Source organism: Drosophila bipectinata, chromosome 2L, assembly GCF_030179905.1.
Source record: "Drosophila bipectinata strain 14024-0381.07 chromosome 2L, DbipHiC1v2, whole genome shotgun sequence".
NCBI lineage: Eukaryota > Metazoa > Arthropoda > Insecta > Diptera > Drosophilidae > Drosophila > Drosophila bipectinata.
This window is the reverse complement of record NC_091736.1, coordinates 24,887,181-24,909,389: the sequence shown is the minus strand read 5'-3', so window position 1 is coordinate 24,909,389 and position 22,209 is coordinate 24,887,181. Positions and strand designations below refer to the sequence as shown.

General features: G+C 38.2%; 1 protein-coding gene across 1 annotated transcript; it reads left to right on the top strand.

Moving 5' to 3' along the window:
• The first annotated feature begins 6,861 nt into the window (after window positions 1–6,861).
• LOC138925878 (uncharacterized) lies at window positions 6,862–10,587 on the top strand. The gene is made up of 5 exons (XM_070277471.1): window positions 6,862–6,944; window positions 7,347–7,551; window positions 7,641–8,124; window positions 10,333–10,466; window positions 10,552–10,587. The coding sequence occupies exons 1-5, from the start codon at window positions 6,862–6,864 to the stop codon at window positions 10,585–10,587; spliced, it is 942 nt and encodes a 313-aa protein (XP_070133572.1).
• The last annotated feature ends 11,622 nt before the right edge of the window (window positions 10,588–22,209 follow it).

Here is a 22,209-nt window from a genome sequence, read left to right as displayed (position 1 = left end):
AGGAATCACCTATAAAGGTTTTGGTGTCGCAGGTACGAGAACTGCAGCATCAGTCGGTGCCGGTGGTCCGGACTGTGGAATACCCTTTTGGGTGACTCTAATGGGGGTTTTGTTCCCTAGGACCTGTGGCATCACTTGAAGGGATGCCATGGCGGACATATCAGACAATTGCTCATTATCCCTGAGAAATTCTGACGAATTTTTGTCAGTTCTAGCCCTTGGGGTGGCCAGAGATATAAGCGGCTGCATTAATTTCGGCTGAGCAGGCTGAGGCGGATCAGAAACAGCAGATTTCTTACGCTTAGGGGACTCATTTAGCAGCTGAAGGCCACTAAATTGAGTGTCAAGCGCACAGAGCTGGTCATTGATTTTACGAAAATCAGTGATCAGCTCTTTAAATCCATTTTTGGTCTGTCTCATGAACGACCTCATTTCGCCTTGCACAGCACGACAGTTTTCACAACAATAATGTATCCCAGACCTACGGGAAATGGCATCAGAAACTGATGCAGTAGAGAAGTTTAAATTCCATTTTATTTTTATTTTTTTTTTTTTTTATTTAATAAAACAAAAATTAATATTTAAAAAGTTAAAAAACACAATACCTTGAACCACTGTGCCAAATAGGAAGACGAAGCGAGAGCTTTGAAATAGTGCAAAAGAGAAATGCAGAAATAGAGATAAGCCGGGGAAGAAGCAGAGCTGAGCTATGCTTAGAATAGAATTTAGACAAATTATTAATTCGACTCCAAATATACCACAGCATTCGCGAAGCGATACGGTTTAGGCTTTAAGATTGTTAAGATTCACAAGATTTAATTCACAAGTATGTAAACACCGGTTTACCAATATTTTTAATAAAACGCAGTGCGCACAAAAAAAACACGACCGTTCGCTTGAAAGAAAGAGAGGGAAGTGAAAAGACATTATCCGAGGCGTATGGTCGGAAAATACGGAAAAACGTGGATGATACGAATAGCCCCGCTATATCTATTCTTTACGTGCGTAAACTTTTTCGTGAAACTGTTTTGTTTTGTGCACCCTTGGTCAAAAAGGATCAGTTCGGCGGCCACAATGACAGTCACAAAACAAAAAAAAGTTTTAGTAAGTTTGGAGAAGAAGTTGAAAGGAATAAAAAGGTTGGATAATTGAGAAATCACGGAGATTCGAGGCCTTGGTTTATGTCACAAATGTTATGTTCCCATTTAACTCGAGTCTGCAACTTATAAAATTGCAGTATATGCGAGCGAAGGCACCACAGCCCATCGCGTTTTTCGGATCCCGTTCCTCCCGTTATTCCAGGGCAAGCTCAAGCGGAGGTCGTGGAGAATCGGTCGCCAAGCTTATCAGCCAATGTGCTGGGCCTGCTTCCCCTTTGAAAAGACATTGAACATCCGGTGTGCATCCATACGAACTGACCGGGAAGGGAGATAGGCCATCACTAAGGCAAGACGGCAAATGCAGGTGGCCGATCGACAGTACGGGAGCTGTTGGCACGAAAAGATAAAAAGCCCTTTAGATCAGTAATGCGCACCTGACTGACACCCGATTTCACTGTTGTAGAAGGAATTACAGAATAACAATGATAAGAGGAAATATGCTGGCATCACAAAACCAAACATATATTTTTAAAAATATTAAAAATAATGATTTTGGTTGAAAGCCATTGAAGGGGCACAAGGTCATGTCATACATTTTTAAATGAAAAAATATAAAAATATCTTCATGGAATAATTAATAATTTGCTTGTTGCACTTTGCCGTATCCGGACGTGTTTCTTTGATTGCTCTCGCCGTATTGCCTTTCTTTTCGCGACAAACTGAAATATACCGATTGATTCTCAAAATATATTTGCCTTAAAAAGTTCATTGAATTATTGACTTCTTATAGATACAATTCGTTAGTACAATACAATCGTTAGTTCAGTATATTTAAGCGAATATAAAATATATATTAACGTATACAATTAAAGTTATTTCTGTCGCGGTTTAACTATAATCATAAACTTTCACTGATTCTTACTCTCTAGTAACTTTCGGATTCTGACGCCTAGTTTTTGCTGCACATCTCTTTTGTAACGTCTTCTCTTACATCTGATCGAATTCTCTCGGCTACAGAGAGCCTATAAAAATTCTACAAACTATAAAGAAGTCAGAAATCCGTCAATAATGCAAAAAAAAATAAAAAAATAAATTTTGTGAATCAATCACGTTTGACTCGTACTTGTCATTCTGGCTTTATAACAACTGCTCACATATTAAATGTGCTTAAGGTGGACACAATGGACGGATAAGCGATTTTATCAATAAGAAGATGTTTTGACGTGGGCTTGTATCGCTTGGAGCGAAATTGAGTCTGAGATGCGGTCTTTTTTAAAGCAGACAATAAATGGTTTTATTGATTTTCGCAAGCAATTCTTTGGCTTTAATTAGCAATAGCTTGCACTTCAAAGCCAAGTCCAATTCTATGGTTCCATGAAACTGCGTAAAAATCTGGAGCCACCTATCATCTTGGAGCCTCCATCGTTGAACAACCTACATGCTGCTCCTGCTGTACAGTCTCCAAGACCTCTGATTACTGTGGCGCCTGAAATTTTTTGATTTTTTTTGGCCTATTTGGAATTTTTTGGGCCTACGCTGAGATCGGTTGCTCCCCGCAAGAAAGCTTTTTAGCAAAAGTTCTTAAACAAATGAAAAATTACGCTTCCCTATCTATGTTTTCTATGGAGAAAACTTGTTCCACCCCAATTTCTGAGAAAATGTTTCCTTGTGGGAACATTTTGGCTTATAAGTTTTGGCTGTCAAATGAGGAAAACTGGGAGCAAATGAAAAGAGTAAGAAAAAAAGAAAAATAGTTTTTGTATTTGGGCTTTGCCTAAGCTGGGAACAACACACGTATATTAAATTTCTTTTTCCATATGAAGGAGCAATTCCAACAACAAAGGAGCACCGAGAGCAATAGGGCTAGGCTCCCCTGCTTTAAACATAAGCGTTCTATATCTTCTTTCAAAAGAGTCCTACCTGATTCCAACATCGAACATGATCCTGCTGCCTGGCTTGAGCACAGTATCATCTATTAATTTCTAGCCAAAGACCCTCAGAATCCTAGCTCTGCAGAAACTGCTCCAAAAAAATGTATTAGTATTTGCCTGTAGCAAAACGTTCGAAAAATTCTGGGTAAATTGAGTCGCTTTTTTACAAAGAGTGTGTTGAATATATTTGCATATGCACCACTGTATATCTTATTCCTCTTATGTTATACACTAAAGTAACGAGTAACGAATTATCATTCTTCTTTAAGTTCTGGTTCTGTCTGCGTGCAGCATTTTTTAGTCTCTAATAAATCGTCAAACCGAATAGGTTATGGGCCCAGGGCAGCAAGAAAACTACTGCGTAATAGTCGAAAAGATTATACGATAATTAGAGATTCGGTGGTGTTTAATGAACAAGGTAAACAAGATGAGTTCGCAATACTCAATAGAAAAACTTAATAGTGACAATTATAGTTCGTGGGCAGTGCAAATGAAAAGTCTGCTGGTACACTCAGAACTTTGGTCAATTGTGTGTGGTCGTGAAATTAAAAACGAAAGTGGAACGGTTGCAGAGCAGGCAAACTTTGATAACAAGGATGAAAAGGCCCTCGCGAGTATTTTGTTGTGTATAAAGCCGTCCCAGATTAACTATGTTAAACACTGCAAATCATCGATGGAAGCTTGGAAAAAGCTGGCTAGTGTTCACATGCCTAGTGGACCAGCGCGTAAAAAACAGTTGTTTAGCATCGAAAGTGATAGCATGATATTCATTGTGTATTGCAGCGTAAGCAACGTGTAAGTGAAGCTCTCCGCAAAAAATTTATTAAACATTTTTAAAACAAGTGTTTGTGCCATGGAAGTTATTAATATTTTAAAGAAAGGTATTAACTTTCTTTTTACAATAAAAAGTATATGTAGTATTTGTTGTGTTTTGTGTAAATCATTGTTGTATTTAGTACATAATTGTGAACGTTCTTAGTTTGGCTTTTCTGTGTTTGGTTGGAGTTTTAGTTGTGATGGCAATTTTTGACATTCACAAATCTTTTTGTATAATATTCTTTAGCATTTTAAGAATATAAGAAAGTTTAGTTCAAGTGCCGTAAGGAGCCGTGCGGCTTGCAAAATACAAAAAGGTAACCTAACCTCAATTTAAAAAAACCGGATATATATCGCAAGAATCAGATATAGTTCGCCGATCCTTATGAAAATATCATAATATAACCAATCTATTACAATACAAAATGTAAAAAAAAGTCCCAAAGTTCTATCTTGAAGAACACCGAAGTTGGTATTTCTACCAAAACCATTTCCGATCATTCAGTTATATGACAGCTATTAAAGATAGTCGGCCGATCCTTATGAATTTGGTAGGTTGGATCAACTGACCAAAAATAGAATCTGTACGAAGTTTCAACTATCTATCTTAAAAAGCACAAAAGTTGGGTCATTTCCGATCAAACATTTATATGGCAGCTATAGGATATAGTCGGCTGATCCTTATGAAATTTGGTAGGTCGTATTATTTTGTCAAATATAGCACTCGTACAAAAACTGAACTCTCTGTAAAACTGTAAAAACACCAAAGTTATAGCATTTTCGATCAATCAGTTATATGGCAGCTATATGATATAGTTGCCCGATCTGGCTCATTTTAACATATTATTTTAGAATAAAAATATAAATATTTTGTGCCAAGTTTCCAGTCCCTACCTCAACTAGAAGTATTTTTGGCCGCTCTCTTCATACAAGCCGGACCACTGTGCGCGTGCCGAAAAGGAAAAGGCCAAGCATAAGAAAGACATGAAAAATGTGGAATGTTGGAACTGCGGTCGTTACGGACATGTTTCGGCTAAGTGCTACTCAAAAGAGAAAAACGCAAGATCAGAAAAGGATAACAATAGTATGAGCAAACGCGAGGAGAACAAAAAGTCGTTCTCGGTTTTCGCTGCTGCAGCGAGCCAAAGTGGACTAACGAGTAATATTTGGTGCATTGACAGTGGGGCAACAGCCCATTTATGTGCAAACAAATCGTTATTTGTTTCAATTCGTGAGCATAAGGAAAAAATAATGCTGGTTGGAGAAAATTACACTGAGGCTGAAGGCATTGGAACAGTAAAACTGTTTTGGCAAGAAAACATTATTGAATTGGTTGATGTATTGTTCGTACAAAACCTTCAGTGTAATTTTATTTCGGTGTCGAGAGCAACTAATAACGGGTTCGAAATAAGTTTTTCGAAAAATAGTGCTAATGTCAAGAATAAGAACGGCGAAACGGTATTAAAAGCGAACAAGCAGAATGACTTGTTTATTTTCGAAAATAAAAACAAAACGGCTTTTGCTGCAAAAGGGAAAACAAATCAAGTAATAACGTGGCACAATAGATTCGGACATTTAAATTTCGAAAGTTTAAAATCCATGATTCGAAAAGAACTGGTGTATGGTCTACGCGGAGTAACAGGTAGCACGAATGACTTTGTTTGCGAGACTTGTGTGAAAAGCAAGATATGCGTGAAACAATTTCCGGAAAATTGTTCGAAAAGTGGCGGAAAATTGTTCGAACAAAGTGGGGCTGATCCATACGGACGTGTGCGGTCCTATGAGTACAGTTTCCAAAGGTGGAACGCGTTATTTTGCTACATTCATAGACGACAAGACGCGTTATGTATCGGTGTACATGCTGAAAACAAAAGACCAAGTTTTTGAGAAATTCAAAGAATTTATGTTGTTGGCTTAGAAGCAATCTGGGCAGCAGATTAAACGTATACGGAGCGATAATGGTAGAGAGTACAATAATGGCGCATTCGAAAACTTTCTGGTAAGCAATGGGACTAAGAGGCAGCTCACCGTTCCCCATACTCCACAGCAAAACGGCGTGGCTGAGCGTGCCAATCGGACGCTAGTGGAAATGGCAAGGAGCATGATGGTTCACGCTAATGCGAACGAGTACCTGTGATAAAGCGATAATGATTTCAATGTATTTGAGGAACCGATCAGAAACGTCTACATTGCCAGACATGACTCCATACGAAGCATGGTTTGGGAAAAAGACCAGCGTATCCCATCTTAAGGTGTTTGGTACAAAGGCAATTGTGCTAGACAAGACAATGAAAAGAAAATTTTCTCAGAAAGGAATAGAGCATATCCTGGTTGGGTATTCAGAAACTGCCAAAGCGTATACACTCTTCAATCCTGATACGCAAACTATCAAGGAAGCCAGAGATGTGGAGTTCCTTGAGCACGATATAACAAAAACCGAGGATATATCGACCGTAGAATTTGCAGAAAACGGAAACGTTTTTGGTGAGGAGATAAATGGCGGTCGCGATGAAAATGACGGGGATCATGCAAGGGACGGACAGTCGGGAGCCGAAGATGGTGAAGACGAGTTGGTTGATAGCGTCGAACGAGTTCAGCGAGGCCCAGGTAGGCCTAAGATAATTCGTACTGGAAGGCCAGGACGACCACGTAAGGAGTACAATATGCTTAACGCTATTGGAGTTGTCGACGTCCAAGTACCGAATGGAGTCAAGGAGGCTTTGAGCTCGACACAGGCTGAAGAATGGAAGGTTGCGATGCAGAAGGAGTGTTCTCAACTACAGTCCACCAATACATGGAGTCTTGTAAATCTTCCTCCTGGCGAGAGAACTATTGGATGCAAATGGGTGTTTGCGGTTAAAGGAGACCAGTACGGCAACGTGGAACGGTTCAAGGCGCGCTTAGTTGTATAAGGTTGTGGACAGGAGTACGGCATAAACTACACAGAAACATTTTCCCCAGTGGCTCGGTATTCTTCTATCCGATTGGCGATTGCACTGGCTGTCGAGAACAAAATGTTTATGCATCAAATGGACGTCTCAGCTGCGTATTTAAATAGCGACCTACAAGATGTAGTCTACATGCGGCAACCGGAAGGGTTCGTGGACACAGCGTATCTAAAAAGGGTGTTGAAGTTACACAAGTCTTTATACGGTCTGAAGCAGAGTGGGCGTGAATGGAACCAGAAATTGGACTTTACTGTTCAGCGTATTGGTTTTGTACAATGTCCCAGTGAGCCATGCATTTACACCAGAGGTCGGCACGGCCCTATCTCGGGGGCATAGGAAATTTCTCTGCCCGAGCTCTGCCACACACACACAGTATACATGTGTGAAACGTCATGCTCACAGCCTACTTTCTGCTATTCGTTACTAACACTAATGCGGTAAAATCATATCAATGTATTGGGGTGCCGATCACTGATTTACACCAAGAACAACGGCGAAAAATTTAACTTAATTGTTGTATATGTCGATGATCTTATTATTGCTTGTTCCAGAAAAGAAGACTTTGTCGACATAAAACTTCAAATCGCACAGGAATTCGAAGTAGTAGATGGCGGAGAGCTGAAACATTTTTTAGGCATGGAGATCGAGCGGGATGGAGAGACGGGCAGTGTGGCAATTGGCCACAAGCAGTATATCGACGGGCTGTTACGAGATTATGGCATGGAAGACTGTAAGCCGAATGCAACGCCTTTGGAGGTTGTTTATCAGAACCTATGTGTTTTGGAAGACTGTCCACGAGCCAACCAGAAGCAGTATCAATCGCTTATTTGGAGGTTGTTTATCAGAACCTATGTGTTTTGGAAGACTGTCCACGAGCCAACCAGAAGCAGTATCTGCTGTACCTAGCAATGACTACGAGGCCGGACATTGTTCATTGTGTGGCAAAGTTGGCCCAGACATGCAGTGACCCCCATAAGGAACATGAGGTGGCCGCTAAACGCGTCCTTCGTTACCTAAAAGGAACTTCGAGCTTGAAGCTGCATTTTGTTCGAAATGGTGTGCCTGTTCACTGCTTTGTGGATGCAGACTGGGCAGGTGACTGTACTGACCGCAAATCGTTCAGTGGTTGGGCGTTCTTTCTGGCTGGAGCAGCGTTTTCGTGGGAGTCGAAAAAGCAGAGCATCATAGCACTCAGTAGCACGGAGGCTGAGTATGTGGCGCTTTCAACAGCAGCTAAGGAGTCTGCTTACGTGCTGAAGCTGATATCTGAGATGGGTTTCGAGACGGCGCCAACATTGATGATCTACAGTGACAACCAAAGCGCCCAATGTTTAGCGAAGAATGCGAGTTTTCATGCTAGAAGTAAACATATAGATATCAAGTATTATTTCATAAGAGATTTATATAAGAAGTAAGTTATTGATATTGAATATGTTCCAACCGAAAATATGATTTCAGATGTTCTAACTAAAGCTTTATGTAAAGTTTAGCACACAAAATGTATTACTTCACTAGGGTTAAACTAAAAAAGAATCTTTTGAATTAGATATACCGCGGTGAGAAGGAGTGTTGTATTATTTGTATATGCATCACTGTATATCTTATTCCTCTTATGTTATACACTAAAGTAACGAGTAACGAATTATCATTATTCTTTAAGTTCTGGTTCTGTCTGCGTGCATCATTTTTTAGTCTCTAATAAATCGTCAAACCGAATAGAGTGCTTCTTTGGATTCTGATGCTATCGCGCTTACTGAAACTTGGCTTAATTCCCCGCATGAAATTTTAAAAAATGAAATTTTTGTTCCCAATTTTACTGTTTTCACCGTTCACGCAATTTACCATTTTGGTTGAATCGTCCATCTTTTGCTGGTGGTGTCCTCAATGCTGTTAATAATGAGTACTCAGCTGAACTTGTCTCTTTCCGACAAGTTCGACAATGAGTTTGAAATAGAATTTATTGCGAAAATTTCCACTAGCTCGTCTCATATTTTTTTGACTTGTTCATTAATTCCTCGAATTCCTTCACCACCTTGAGTCCATCAAGTCTATATTTTCGTTGAGTAATTACTCTGATTTATTCCTAATTATGGCCGATTTCATCCTTCCCCTCATTTCCTGGATCGCTCTAAGGATTACAATTCACTGCTTTCCAGTTGTCATAATGAATTTATCGGTGTTATTCAATGAATAGCTTTCAATTGAGGCCGAATTAAAAAAATGGTTGCAGTTCAATTAACTATATTTATTCGGGTTTCAATTTAACCCAAAAATACAAGACCCAAATACACAAGAATCAAAGCTTAACAAAAAAAGCTCCGAGCTATTCAGTTGTCTGTTGTTGCGTAGGCAAGAGACTAGGCGGGGGACTAGACTAGACACACAAATACATTGTGCTGCATTTCTACGAAAGCTAACAAAAGCGCATGCAAAACTATAGTCAACCAGTCAAATACTCCCGTTAGAGTCAACCAACAGGATATTCCACAGTCCGCACCACCGGTATTGACTGCTGACACCAAACCCCTTACAGGTTATTTCTCTGTCGAAACATATAATTGTTTGTTTTGCTTACATATATATTGCAAACATCAATTCCAAAACAAAGGCCGGTCAGTACATCTAGGTCAGCGGGATTTTCTGAAATCGATGCAAGAGGTCTGGAATTAACAATCGATCACATGTGGCATGTTAAGGTCCTCAATTCCTCGAAACCAAGAAGCGCGGGACCTACTGCCCGATACAGGTGGTGCTTTGCCGACTTTAGTGCTACTTCTCCCAGACCGCCAAATTAGGGAAAGCGTAGTGGAATAAATCGATAATTTCGAACAAGCAAAACTCATGAAGAGATGTCTGGTGATTCTGGCTGAGGAATATTTGCTTTAACTCGACTAGCTTATTCTTGACACCCACAAAATTGTTACCATTATCCGACCATGTCTGCCTGCGATTACGTCGCGTACAAATAAGTCGTTTGAGTGCATCCAGAAACGAAGCTGTGGAAAGGTCCTCGACTAGCTCCAAGTGGATGGCCTTCATACTGAAGCAGATGAATACGCTCACGTAGTATTTAATGAGGCCCTCATTCCGAGACTCTCTCTGAAAAAAAGTCCGCAAAAGTCCACACTTGTTACATAAAAGACTTAAAAGCCTTCAACTCTCTCGGTCGGAAGATCAGCTTTGACATGCTCCAGAAGACGAAGCTTATTGCGAAAACAGCGTATGCGCTTGTTGAAGACCCTTGAAACAGTTCTTCTACCCCGAATGGGCCGAATGGACTCCCCCATCGAAATCCAATGCAGAATTCTGCTGGGTAAGTGGTGCTCGCAACCAAGGAACAGGGCATGATGTCGGCGATTACTCGTGGGCAACGGGAGAATGACTGCAGGCTAGGTGCTCAGACTTGAAAGTGAGGTGAGGAACCTTGTGCAAGGAGGCTCAGCATCTGCAAGGATAGCGCCGAGGGCATACGGAGAAGGCGGAGCATTCAGGAGCAAGCAAGATGGATTATTAAATGACCACCTGATTCGCTGGCAGATGCGGAGCTAAGGCGAAATCCCCAGTCTCAAGGGTACAGCACCTTTTGTTTCAAGAACCGAGCCATTGAATCCCAAGTTGGCAGGCAGGATGCTCTGGATGAGAAGGCATCTTTGAATTTCATCCGCCGTGCCGTAACTCATCCCTCACGCTTATGACCATTGAATCGGTCGGGTAACTCCCGAGGAGTTGTAACGGACCCGGCTCGTCTACCCCTAGCTGCAGAATCTCCTTGATGTGAGCCTGGAATATTAACCTTCGATTATTAAAACGGTTGTGCAAAAGATCAAGGGCAACAATATAGTAAGCGTTAGTAATCTCCGGCGCTTTACAGTTTTAAGCCTGACTCCCGCAGACATAAAATGATCCACGTCCATCTTGGTCAACTATCAATCGTCCTAAACAGGGCGCAGAAATCCGGCAACTCGGCAAAGCCACCCCTTGAGGGAGAGTGCACTTTTGCACCCCCTCGCTACCATCGGTATGCAGACAAAAAGCAAAGAACTAGCCCGCAATTTCTTTAAAAACCTCAAGCGTAACAACAACAACATTCGCTCTGTATCGACAGCGCGTTTGCAGACATCATCAGCTTGCAGCGCAAATATTAATACGTCTGCCCCTGTGCTGCCCGTAAAACAACAAAAACAATGAATACCGGCTGTGCAGACTGGTATGGATGGCTACATCCAAATCCAAAGGGAAGCTGAGCCCCTTAAAACATTCTTAAAACAAAATATGCCTCACGTCCCCTTACTAAAGCTCTACAGCAAGAAAAAACATATGTCCACCGCCGCTACAAACGGCAATTTTCAACTTCTAGTACAAAATACTCACAATGAAGAGCTAACCCAACTCTAAGCTCACCGGAAGAATCCTTGATACTTATTAGAAATCCCACCAGGCGCCTGGGGTTCCGCGATCATACAGGTCCAGCACGTTTGCCAAACCACTACCAGCCAAATCCTGCCACTAGTGCGTTTACTGACCGACTTTACCATATGAGGCGAATTAAAGTAAACGAACAAAAATGCAACCACGTTACGTTTACATTGAACAAACAAAACTGCCTGTCGCTTACGTTAAACAACTCTCTATTCCCGCAAGAAAACGAAGCGACATATTTAGGAGTACACCTCGACAGAAAACTTACTTGGCGCCGGCACACTGAAGCCAAAAGAACACACCAAAAGCCAAAAGCCAGCAGCCTTGATATAAATTCCTGTATAACTCGGTACTAAAACCTATATGGATATACGGCTCCCAGTTATGGAGGAATGCCAGCTATATTGACATAGTCCAGCGAGCTCAGTCGAAGATCTGGAGAACAATTACCGGGGCACCGTAGAACGTTCGATACAAATACATACATCGCGACTAAAAAATTCAACAAGTCAAAGAAGTTATTGAAGGAAAGAGAAGAGAGAAGAGAAGGAAAAGTACTTTACCAAGCTACTGTTGCACCCTTACCACCAGGTAAGAGGTCTAACAAGGTTGGGAAACCCATCACGTCGTCGTCGCAATGTCTTTCCCACCCAGCGACTGACTTATGGAACGCGGTCTAATGCAGTCTCAGTACACTTTCTGTTTAAATTTAATGTTAAGATTCGTAAGCTTGTTATTAGTCTCAAAATTAGGAGAAGATTTAAATAATTTAAGCAAAGGGCAAAAAAACAACAAATAAAAAACTGTGTATACAAGTTATCCAACCCCTAAATACAGGCCACATATGGCTTTTATAAACAATATTTTCAATCTCTGCATTTGCCTTTGGCTTGATCTTTGGCTCAATTATCCAACCCATAAATCCAGGCCACTTATGGCTTTCCACTTATGAATTTTATAAACAATATTTTCAAACTCTGCATTTGCCTTCGGCTTTGTCTTTGGCTCTGAGGCGCGATCTCGGTTTCCCATAAACAAATCAAAATCAAAAGTAAACATCAGCTTCCCTCCGAAGCCCAATCAATTACGCCTTTTGCGTTTCAAGTACCCACCAAATTGCATCGATCAGCTTAATCGAATTTCACAATAAGATGCGACAGTTTCATCTTAAGCCTCTAATCTAAACACAACTGATGGCCGAGGTTCTTTGGATCAGATTTAGAATTAAGAAGGCAGTCCTATTTTGACCGAGACCGCGAACGGTTGACAAAAGTATTTAAGAAAAAACCAAAAGTGTCTTGTAATTTTTGCGTTTAATAAATAAAGGTTTAACACCAAGTTGTGAAATCAAAAAATAAAATTTTCATTTTTTTAATTCACCGAACTACAAACAATTTAACTGGCGCCCAACTCAAGGGGCCGCGTCACATAAAGCTCCAAAAAATAGTTTAATGAAAAATAAGTTAAACATAAACGGAACTCGCGCGGTCAACAACTCAACATTTTTAGTGGAAAAATTAAAACATCCACCAAACGACACTACCAAGTGACAGTGATCGTTAACAATAAAGTAAATGGAAATTAATTAATGTAATAATCCATAAAGAGTGAATTAAAACAAAGGTGGACCGAAATTTTAAACCAAACAATTACAAGAACACAAAAACTAAAAAAAAATCAACGCACAACAAAAAAAACAAACAAGAACAACAAAAACAAATAAAACGACAACTCCAACAAGAAAAACCCAAGGAAGGAAGACAGGACATTCTCTATCAACCACCAACCACACAGAAGGAAGACCCCAACGGGACAATATCGTGAGGAATTAATTTAAAATAAAAAAATTAAAGACTAAAATTTAAGACCTGTAAATTCGAGAAAAATAATATAAGATTTATATATTGAAAAAAGTAAGATTCGCGATTTAACAAAAAAATATAAAGAATAATTCTGGAAGATTTGATAAATAGCTTTTGTGAACTAAATCTAACAATGGCAACCGGAGGTTCAGCACCAAATTTTTCTGCAGGCAGTGTAGCTACAGCCGGCAGTTTAACAGTAGAATTGATAAACAGATTAATAAACGCTCAATTGAATGAAGTTAGCAGGAAAGTAGAATGTTTAGAAGGAAGGCTAGCCACAGATGCAAACACTGTGGAAGATTATAAAGTACAAACAATTGACCCAGCTATAAAATGCGATACAACACTTGAAGTGGTAAAATCCTTACCAAATTTCACAGGGGAAGCAACACAATATGTAGGTTGGAGGGAAGCTGCAGAAACTGCAATGAGTCTCTATAAAATTGAAAGTGAACAATATTTTATCGCCCTAACAATTTTACGAAATAAAATTATGGGAGCTGCCCATGATGCTCTTACCAATCATGGCACAGTTTTAAACTTTAAAGCAATCTTATCCCGATTGGACTTTATATATAGTGACAAACGACCAATACATGTTCTCGAGTCAGAACTAAGTATCCTCAGGCAAGGACGAATGACAATTACTGAGTACTATAACGAAGTCAATAAAAAAATGACCTTACTAATAAACAAAACCATAATGACATACGGAAAGGACAGTGTAATTACCAAAGAAACAAACAATTCAATAAGGGGAAATGCTCTACGAGTATTTATATCCGGACTTTATGGATCTATTTCAGAAACTCTTTTCTCATTAAATCCACCAGATTTGCCCAATGCTTTGGCAAAGGTCCAAGAATTAGAATCAAACAACTTCCGTGCTCAATTCGCAAATAGGTTTAATGGATTTAAAAATGAAAGTAAATATCGGGGAAACAACTTACGATTTGATCAAATACGGCAAAATAATAATACCACTAAAATGGGAAATAATTTTAATCATAACCAAAATTACAATTGGCCACAAAAGGGAAATTTTTGGCAAAATAATAATCATAAGCAACAAGCTATCGAGCCAATGGATGTTGATCCACCGATTCAACTCCAGAATAAATCTAATAACAATCGGCAGCCGAGCCAAAATTGGCAGCCAAATAAAAACCAGGGAAGATATAATAATTGGCAGGCAAACGATAATCAAGGTAGATATAATAATAATTATCATCAAAATAAAAATCGTTCAAATTTTTATAACACAAATCAAAATAGAGAGCAAACTCAAGCTCAAAAAAGGGAATCAGATGGAACAGAAAGTCAGCCAGCTAATAAAGTAACCAGATTAAATAATATTAATGAAGACCATTTTTTAGACCAGACCCCTACAGAGGAATGCCTTATTTAAATAGGATAGATCGAAAAACCAAGAAGCAGCTAAAAGTTTTAATAGATACAGGAGCCACTGCTTGCTACATAAAAAGGGGAATTTTTGAAAATAAAAACGAGCTACCAATATACAAAAAGGTAACAACAGTTCATGGCTACTCAATTATTAGGTATTACCATATTATAAATATATTTGAAACAAAACAATTATTTTATGAAATCGAAGGTTTAGAATCTGATATTCTAATTGGATTCAATCTATTAAGAAAAATTGGAGCTATAATAAATATAGATAAGGGAATCTTGGAATATAATGGGAAACAGGAGAAGTTTAAATATTATGATAATGAGGAGAAAAACGAAATACGTTTAATTGAAGAAAATAATATTCTTCCGTTAAAAGAATTTATTATAAAAAAGTATTTTGATGATAATGGTAGCAAAAACCCAGATTCATTATTTGTTGAAAATAGTGAGAAAAGCTTGGGAGTTAAAAATCCCGAGAACGCCGACGTAGAAATATCCGTCAACAAAAATACAAATATCTTGGGAACAAAAAATCCCGAGAACGCCGACGTAGAAATATCCGTCAACAAAAATACAAATGTCTTGGGAACAAAAAATCCTGAGAACGCCGACGTAGAAATATCCGTCAATAAAAATAAAAATATCTTGGGAATTAAAAATCCTGAGAACGCCGACGTGGAAATATCCGTCAATAAAAATAAAAATATCTCGGGAATTAAAAATCCTGAGAGTGCGGACGAAGTAAATACCGTCAAAAATCAAATAAATAATATAGGTACCGACCAATTAGGCGGACTGAGGGAAAAGATAGTTCACTATATTGAAAAGGAGCATTCAAAGATAAATATGCAAATTCCTTTTAGAACAGACATAAAGGGGGAAATAAATCTAATCCATGATAGGCCAATATACGGGAAGCAATATCCGTATGCTCTATCTGTCAACGATTTCGTGAATAGCGAAATCAAAAGAATGTTATCAGAAAAAATAATAAGGCCTAGCAGAAGCCCTTACAATTCACCACTTCTGGTAGTCCCAAAGAAAGGAGAGAATCAAGACGGAAGCCGTAAATTAAGACTCGTCATTGATTACATAAAATTGAATGAAAGTACTATACCTGACAGGTACCCAATGCAAGACCCATCAGTAATTCTATCAAATTTGGGAAAAGCAAGATATTTTTCAACAGTCAGAGTCAGGATTTCATCAGATACTAATGAAAGAATCTGATGTCGAAAAAACAGCTTTTTCAATAAATAATGGAAAATACGAATTTTTAAGAATGCCATTCGGATTAACAAATGCACCAAGAATCTTTCAGAGAGCAATGGACGATATTCTAAGAGAACAAACGTGTCATGTCTATATGGACGACATTATATTATTCTCAAACTCAATTGAACAACACTATACAGATCTAAACAAAATTATAAATATATTATTGAGGGCAAACATGAAAATCTCTTTAGAAAAATCTAAGTTTTTCAAAGGCGAAACCCGTTTTCTAGGATACATGGTATCCTATAACGTCATCAAGACAGACCCAGAGAAAATTGAAACCATTAGAAAATATCCGCTTCCAGAAAATATTCGGGAACTAAGAAGTTTCCTAGGTTTTACGGGCTATTATAGAAAATTTGTTTCAAACTACGCCTACATAGCCAAACCTCTAACAAAATATCTTGGAGGTCATAATGGCAAAATCTCAAAAAGAATGTCATCAAAAATATTGATTCAGCTGGATGAACCAGCAATTAAAGCTTTTAACGAGCTGAAAGAAAATCTCATTGCTCAAGTAGAACTAGTTCAACCGGACTATAATAAAAAATTTACCTTGACCACCGACGCTTCAGACGTCGCAAATGGTGCAGTTTTATCTCAAGAAGGAAAACCAATTACTTTTATTTCAAAAACCTTGTCTAAAACAGAACAAGCTTATGCGACTAATAAGAAGGAACTTTTAGCGATAGTATGGGCTCTTAAAAATCTAAGAAATTACTTATACGGAGTTATTGGAATTGAAATTCAAACCGACTATCAAACTTTATCTTACACAATTTCGGATAAAAATCCCAATGTAAATATGAAAGGATGGTATTCTTTCATACAAAGTTTTACTCCGAAAATATCATTAAAGCCCGGTACAACAAATGTAGTTGCAGACGCATTATCTCGAATTCAGATAAATAATATTACTGACAGCGATATAGAACAAACAGACCAGTCAGACTCAGATCAGAACACACTGCATTCAGCTGAAAGTAGTTTTGAAAATGTAATACAAGAGACCCGTAAACCGTTAAATCAATTTAAACAACAACTGTTATTAACAACGGGGAGGTATACAATACATGAGTCACTGAAAATTTTTGACAGGACACGACATTTAATTGAATATGACACACCAGAAAATTTAATAACTATATTAAGAGAGTATCTTCCACCTAACATTACGGTAGGAATTCATTGTACCTTAGAGGACTTATTTCAAATTCAATTACCATTAAAAAATAATTTCACAAACACATTCCCTTTTACAAGAATCTTTCTACAAGACGTGGAAAACGAGGAAGATAAAGCTATAATAATAGAAGAAACGCACAGCCGTGCTCATAGGGGGCTAGAAGAGAATTACAAACAGATCAGTAAATTATATTATTGGCCAAACTGTTTTAAAAAATTAAAAGAGTATATTAAAAATTGCGTGATTTGTAACGAAAATAAATATACCAGGCACCCAATAAGAATTCCAATTGGGGAAGCCCCAATTCCAAGTAAAGAAGGAGAAAATTTACACATTGATATATATTACGCGCAAGGTCTTACTTTCATAACTTGTATTGACGCTTACTCAAAATTTCTAGTAGTAAAAGAAATCCAAAATAAATTAAATATCGAAAATAAAGTAATGGAACTTCTTCAGCATTTTCCACAAGCAAAAGTAATAATGACCGATAATGAACCGAGCTTTACCTCGGTCCAATTTAAATCTTTCGCACAAAGGTGCAATTTAACTTTACATTACGCAGATCCGAGGCACAGCACGTCAAACGGACAGGTTGAAAGGGCACATTCTACATTAACAGAATTAGCTCGATGCATTAAAGAAGAATTTAATTTAGCTGACTTTTCCGAAATAATAATAAGAGCCGCTCAAGAATATAATCAGAGCATTCATTCTACAACGAACCAAAAACCTTTTGACGTATTATATAATAAAATAGAGCACGATAACATTCCTGAACTTTTGAAAAATACTCAAGAGAAAATGTTGGAAACACATAATGAAAACAGAAAAGAAAAAGAATATCATGTAGGACAGGTAGTCTATGAAAAGAAACACGGGGAAAGAAATAAACTTAAAACCAGATATAAAAAACAAATAGTTAAGGAAAATTTACCCAACAAAATAATAATCAACAATAGAAATAGAATTATTCACAAAGATAATATAAAATTCTAAGTATTTATATATTATCCTTTTTTCTTTCCTTTCCCAGAAAATGTTTTATCAGGTGCTCATACTACACCTTATTTTATTAACAAAATCAGAAATAATTGACTATACAAGTCACGAATATCTTCTATTTAAGGACAATAAAGACGTATTGACGTACGATTCATACGCAGATTTATTCCATGTAACTAACTTAAGCTTTTATAAAGAAATAATAAATTTGGAATCAGATAATATTAAAAGGGATACTAATAAAAAGTCACAATGGGAAATTAAATATGACATAAAAGTAATCGAACTAATTTTATCGCAATTAGTATCAACTAGATCAAAAAGAGGGATAAATGAGTTAGGCACCGTGTGGAAATGGTTAGCTGGAACTCCGGACCATGATGATATTATTACAGTTCAGAATAAAATTAATGAATTAATTGAAAACAATAATAAGCAGTCTATTATCAATTCCCGATTATTCAAAGAAATAGAATCTCTTTCCGATGATTTTAAAAAAGTATTTATTGATCAAGATCTACCACTTCGAAAACATCGCTTGCGATTATTAACATTTGATCTGCAAAATTTAATTGACACAATCACTCTAGCAAAAATAGACGTTTTTAATACCAAAATTTTAAACAATGATGACATCTTGGAAATATTAAAACATGAACAAAAACCAAAAAAAAAAAAAAATAGACATCATACAAGATGGTGCCATTCTTATAAATGGGAACAATATTGTTAACAACTCCCATTTAAACGGTTCGTTTTTAATAACATTTAATGGTACAACTAAAATTAATAATATCTCATATACCAATTTGCAAAATAAAATTCTTGAATACGTAACTACGAACCACTTTAAAAATTATGAAATATCCGATTACATATTATCAAATAACTCTGATCTTTCTTTAGATAATATAAACATTTTAAACCCATTCGTTAAAATTAAGAATACTAAAATATCACTTACCTTTATATTATTAATTTTAATCATTATATTTTTGATTCTTTCACTTATTATAAAATACAAAAATGCTATATTATTTGTAACCAAAAAACATCGGCCTGAACCAGAAAAATCTATTAACCAAGAAATTTTTTTAACAGAATTAAGAGATCATTTAAACGAATTTCATATTGAATCGGGACGATCCATTTTAGAAGGGGGAGAGTTATCCAACCCCTAAATACAGGCCACATATGGCTTTTATAAACAATATTTTCAATCTCTGCATTTGCCTTTGGCTTGATCTTTGGCTCAATTATCCAACCCATAAATCCAGGCCACTTATGGCTTTCCACTTATGAATTTTATAAACAATATTTTCAAACTCTGCATTTGCCTTCGGCTTTGTCTTTGCTTTGTCTTTGCCATGTCAGTTTCCCATAAACAAATCAAAATCAAAAGTAAACATCAGCTTCCCTCCGAAGCCCAATCAATTACGCCTTTTGCGTTTCAAGTACCCACCAAATTGCATCGATCAGCTTAATCGAATTTCACAATAAGATGCGACAGTTTCATCTTAAGCCTCTAATCTAAACACAACTGATGGCCGAGGTTCTTTGGATCAGATTTAGAATTAAGAAGGCAGTCCTATTTTGACCGAGACCGCGAACGGTTGACAAAAGTATTTCAGAAAAAACCAAAAGTGTCTTGTAATTTTTGCGTTTAATAAATAAAGGTTTAACACCAAGTTGTGAAATCAAAAAATAAAATTTTCATTTTTTTAATTCACCGAACTACAAACAATTTAACTTACACGCTTATACATATGTACATATATATATAAAATAATAACCATGTATTAAACAATAATATCTAAAACATCGGGTTTATTCTTAAAAGGTACTTTTGGAAACATTTTTTTGCAGTTCACGAAAACGTTTGGTAACCTAACATTGGTGACCCCGACGTCAATGCAGCATCAATATTTAAGTTGTGGTCTGTACGATAAAAAACTGGCATTTGCAAAAGTTTTTTCTGCCATTTCAAAATGATGCTTAAGAAACATTGGTGCCGCTTTTACGTTAAAAAATTATTCCATTCTGGGAATCTAGGGCATCCGTTACCCTAGCAGGATGGAGTTTTTGATGATTTGCAGAGAATGCGTCTGGCTTCACGCAATCAGGATGTCGATGCGCTTCCACATGAAATATCAAGCATTCGGCTGGAAGAATCGGAAGGACTTATATCGGCGTTTAAGGTTCCAATCAGAAATGCCTCTCGTGGATGAAGCATCCTCGCGCTGAAAAAGGTCTCGCCACTCTCACGAGTTTACTCCAAATCTTCGTTCGCTTTTACAATGTTGTGGTCGAGAAATTTCAGACGTAAAAAGTCCCAATTTTCTGATTCTGAGGATCGTTTGGCAGAAGTAAGGCTGCTGGATTTATGTCGTAAATGGCTTGGTTATGGTCCCCTATTCTGGCATTGTAATTCGTCGAGCTGCCGTGCGTGTGGCGTGTTTCTACTTCCAATAGTTTCTCATTCAGCGTTCACACCCGCCAATTCTCTTGTCGTAAGGATCGCTTTGGTGAAATGGTGCTGCTAGCCACCGCCAATGACCTAATCTGAAACCACTCTAGAATTAAGACCCACGAACCAGCTGCAGTTTTTAAATATCAAGTCCCAGGTTTCTGTATCCTATTGCTTAGACTATTGTAGGACATTAACTGCGATCGTAACCTCTAACATCCATATTGGAACTTAAAGCTTCTCAACTCGGCTGACTAAGAACTGGACGATCTGCAAGCCAAAACTTTAATTTTGACACTATTGTATGCTGAAAGACACAGTTGTATTGCTTTATTTTTATCTGTGCGAGCGATCCATCATTTCGCTAAGGGATTGATGATTTTCCGGTGGGGAAGTTTTGAGCATGGCTGGGGGTAATATTGGCGCTCCTGTGACGCGGCGAGCTTTGAGTGCGATTTATTAAAATGACATTTTGTAGGTTTATTTCATAACCATAGTTTTGCCATGTCAGCTGTTGATGAAATTGCTACACAAGAGATACGGACATATTAATTTCTCTAGCTTGAAAGAGATGGTATCCAAAGGGATAGTTCGAGGAATAGATAATCGGATACCAGAGAATATTAATTGCAAAATGTGTATGGCTAGCAAAATCCATGTTCAACCTTTTCCATCTGCAACAAGTAATCGGGCTAAGGAGCTTTTGGATCTGATACACGCAGATGTTTGTGGACCTTTACCAACACTGTCCCTCGGAGGTTTCAAGTATTTTCTGACGTTCATTGACGATAAGTCCAGGAGGACTTGTTTACTTCCTGCGTGGAAAGAACGAGGTCCTATCCAAATTCATCGAATTCAAGAACCTGGTGGAACGGCAGACAGGAAGAAGATAGAAATGCCTGCGGAGTGATAATGGCGGAGAATTTATCAATAAACAGTTTGACGAATGTCTGAGGTAGCATGGAATCATGAACATCATGACGTGGCATCCAAGGATGATACTGTGACGATCGAGCTGGAGGAACTGGAGGAGGCCCGTCAGCTGCAGGGACCCGGAGATGCAGAAGTCGTTTTTGACTTATCCATCGACGCCGACAGCTCCGATGAGAGCACAGATCAGTACGAGAGTGCTGAAGAAAGGGGTGAGCATGTTGAGGAGGAGGCACGCAGGGGTCTCGGCCGCCCTAAGATCATCCGGACTAGAAAACATGGACGGCCAAAGAAGCAGTACAATATCCTAGGCGCCCTTGTTTCGGAAAATGTTCCGTTAACTTGCAAAGAGGCGCTGGAGAGTACAAATGCAAAGGAGTGGCGTGAAGCCATGGAAAGAGAATATGATTCTAATGATTCTGGTCTTGCTAACCAGACTTGGCAAGTCGCTGATTTACCCAAAAATCAGCGAGCCATTGAATGCAAGTGGGTGTTCAACGTGAAGCGTAATAAAGATGGCCATATAGAACGTTTCAAGCGTCGACTGGTAGCAAAAAGATGCTCCCAGCAGTTTGGCGTAAATTACCAAGAAACATTTTCGCCAGTATGCCGATTGGAGAGTATTCGCTTTATTATAGCACTGTCGGCGGAGCTCAAGCTACATCTTCATCAAATGGATGTATCCACCGCGTATCTCAACAGCGATCTGAGTGAGACGGTCTACATAAAGCAGTCGGAAGGGTACTCAGATGAATCAAATCCTGACAAGGTATTGCTTCTAAAGAGAGCAATATATGGCTTGAAACAATCAGGAAAGGCCTGGAACAAGAAGCTAAATGGCGTATTGG

Excerpts from the sequence above, each read along its gene's own strand:
- LOC138925878 (XM_070277471.1), top strand. The coding sequence starts at position 6,862 with ATGTTTATGCATCAAATGGACGTCTCAGCTGCGTATTTAAATAGCGAC. Across the intron at positions 6,945-7,346 it reads TACATGCGGCAACCGGAAGG|AAAAGAAGACTTTGTCGACA; the intron begins GTTCGTGGACAC and ends TGCTTGTTCCAG. Across the intron at positions 7,552-7,640 it reads CGAATGCAACGCCTTTGGAG|AACCTATGTGTTTTGGAAGA; the intron begins GTTGTTTATCAG and ends GTTGTTTATCAG.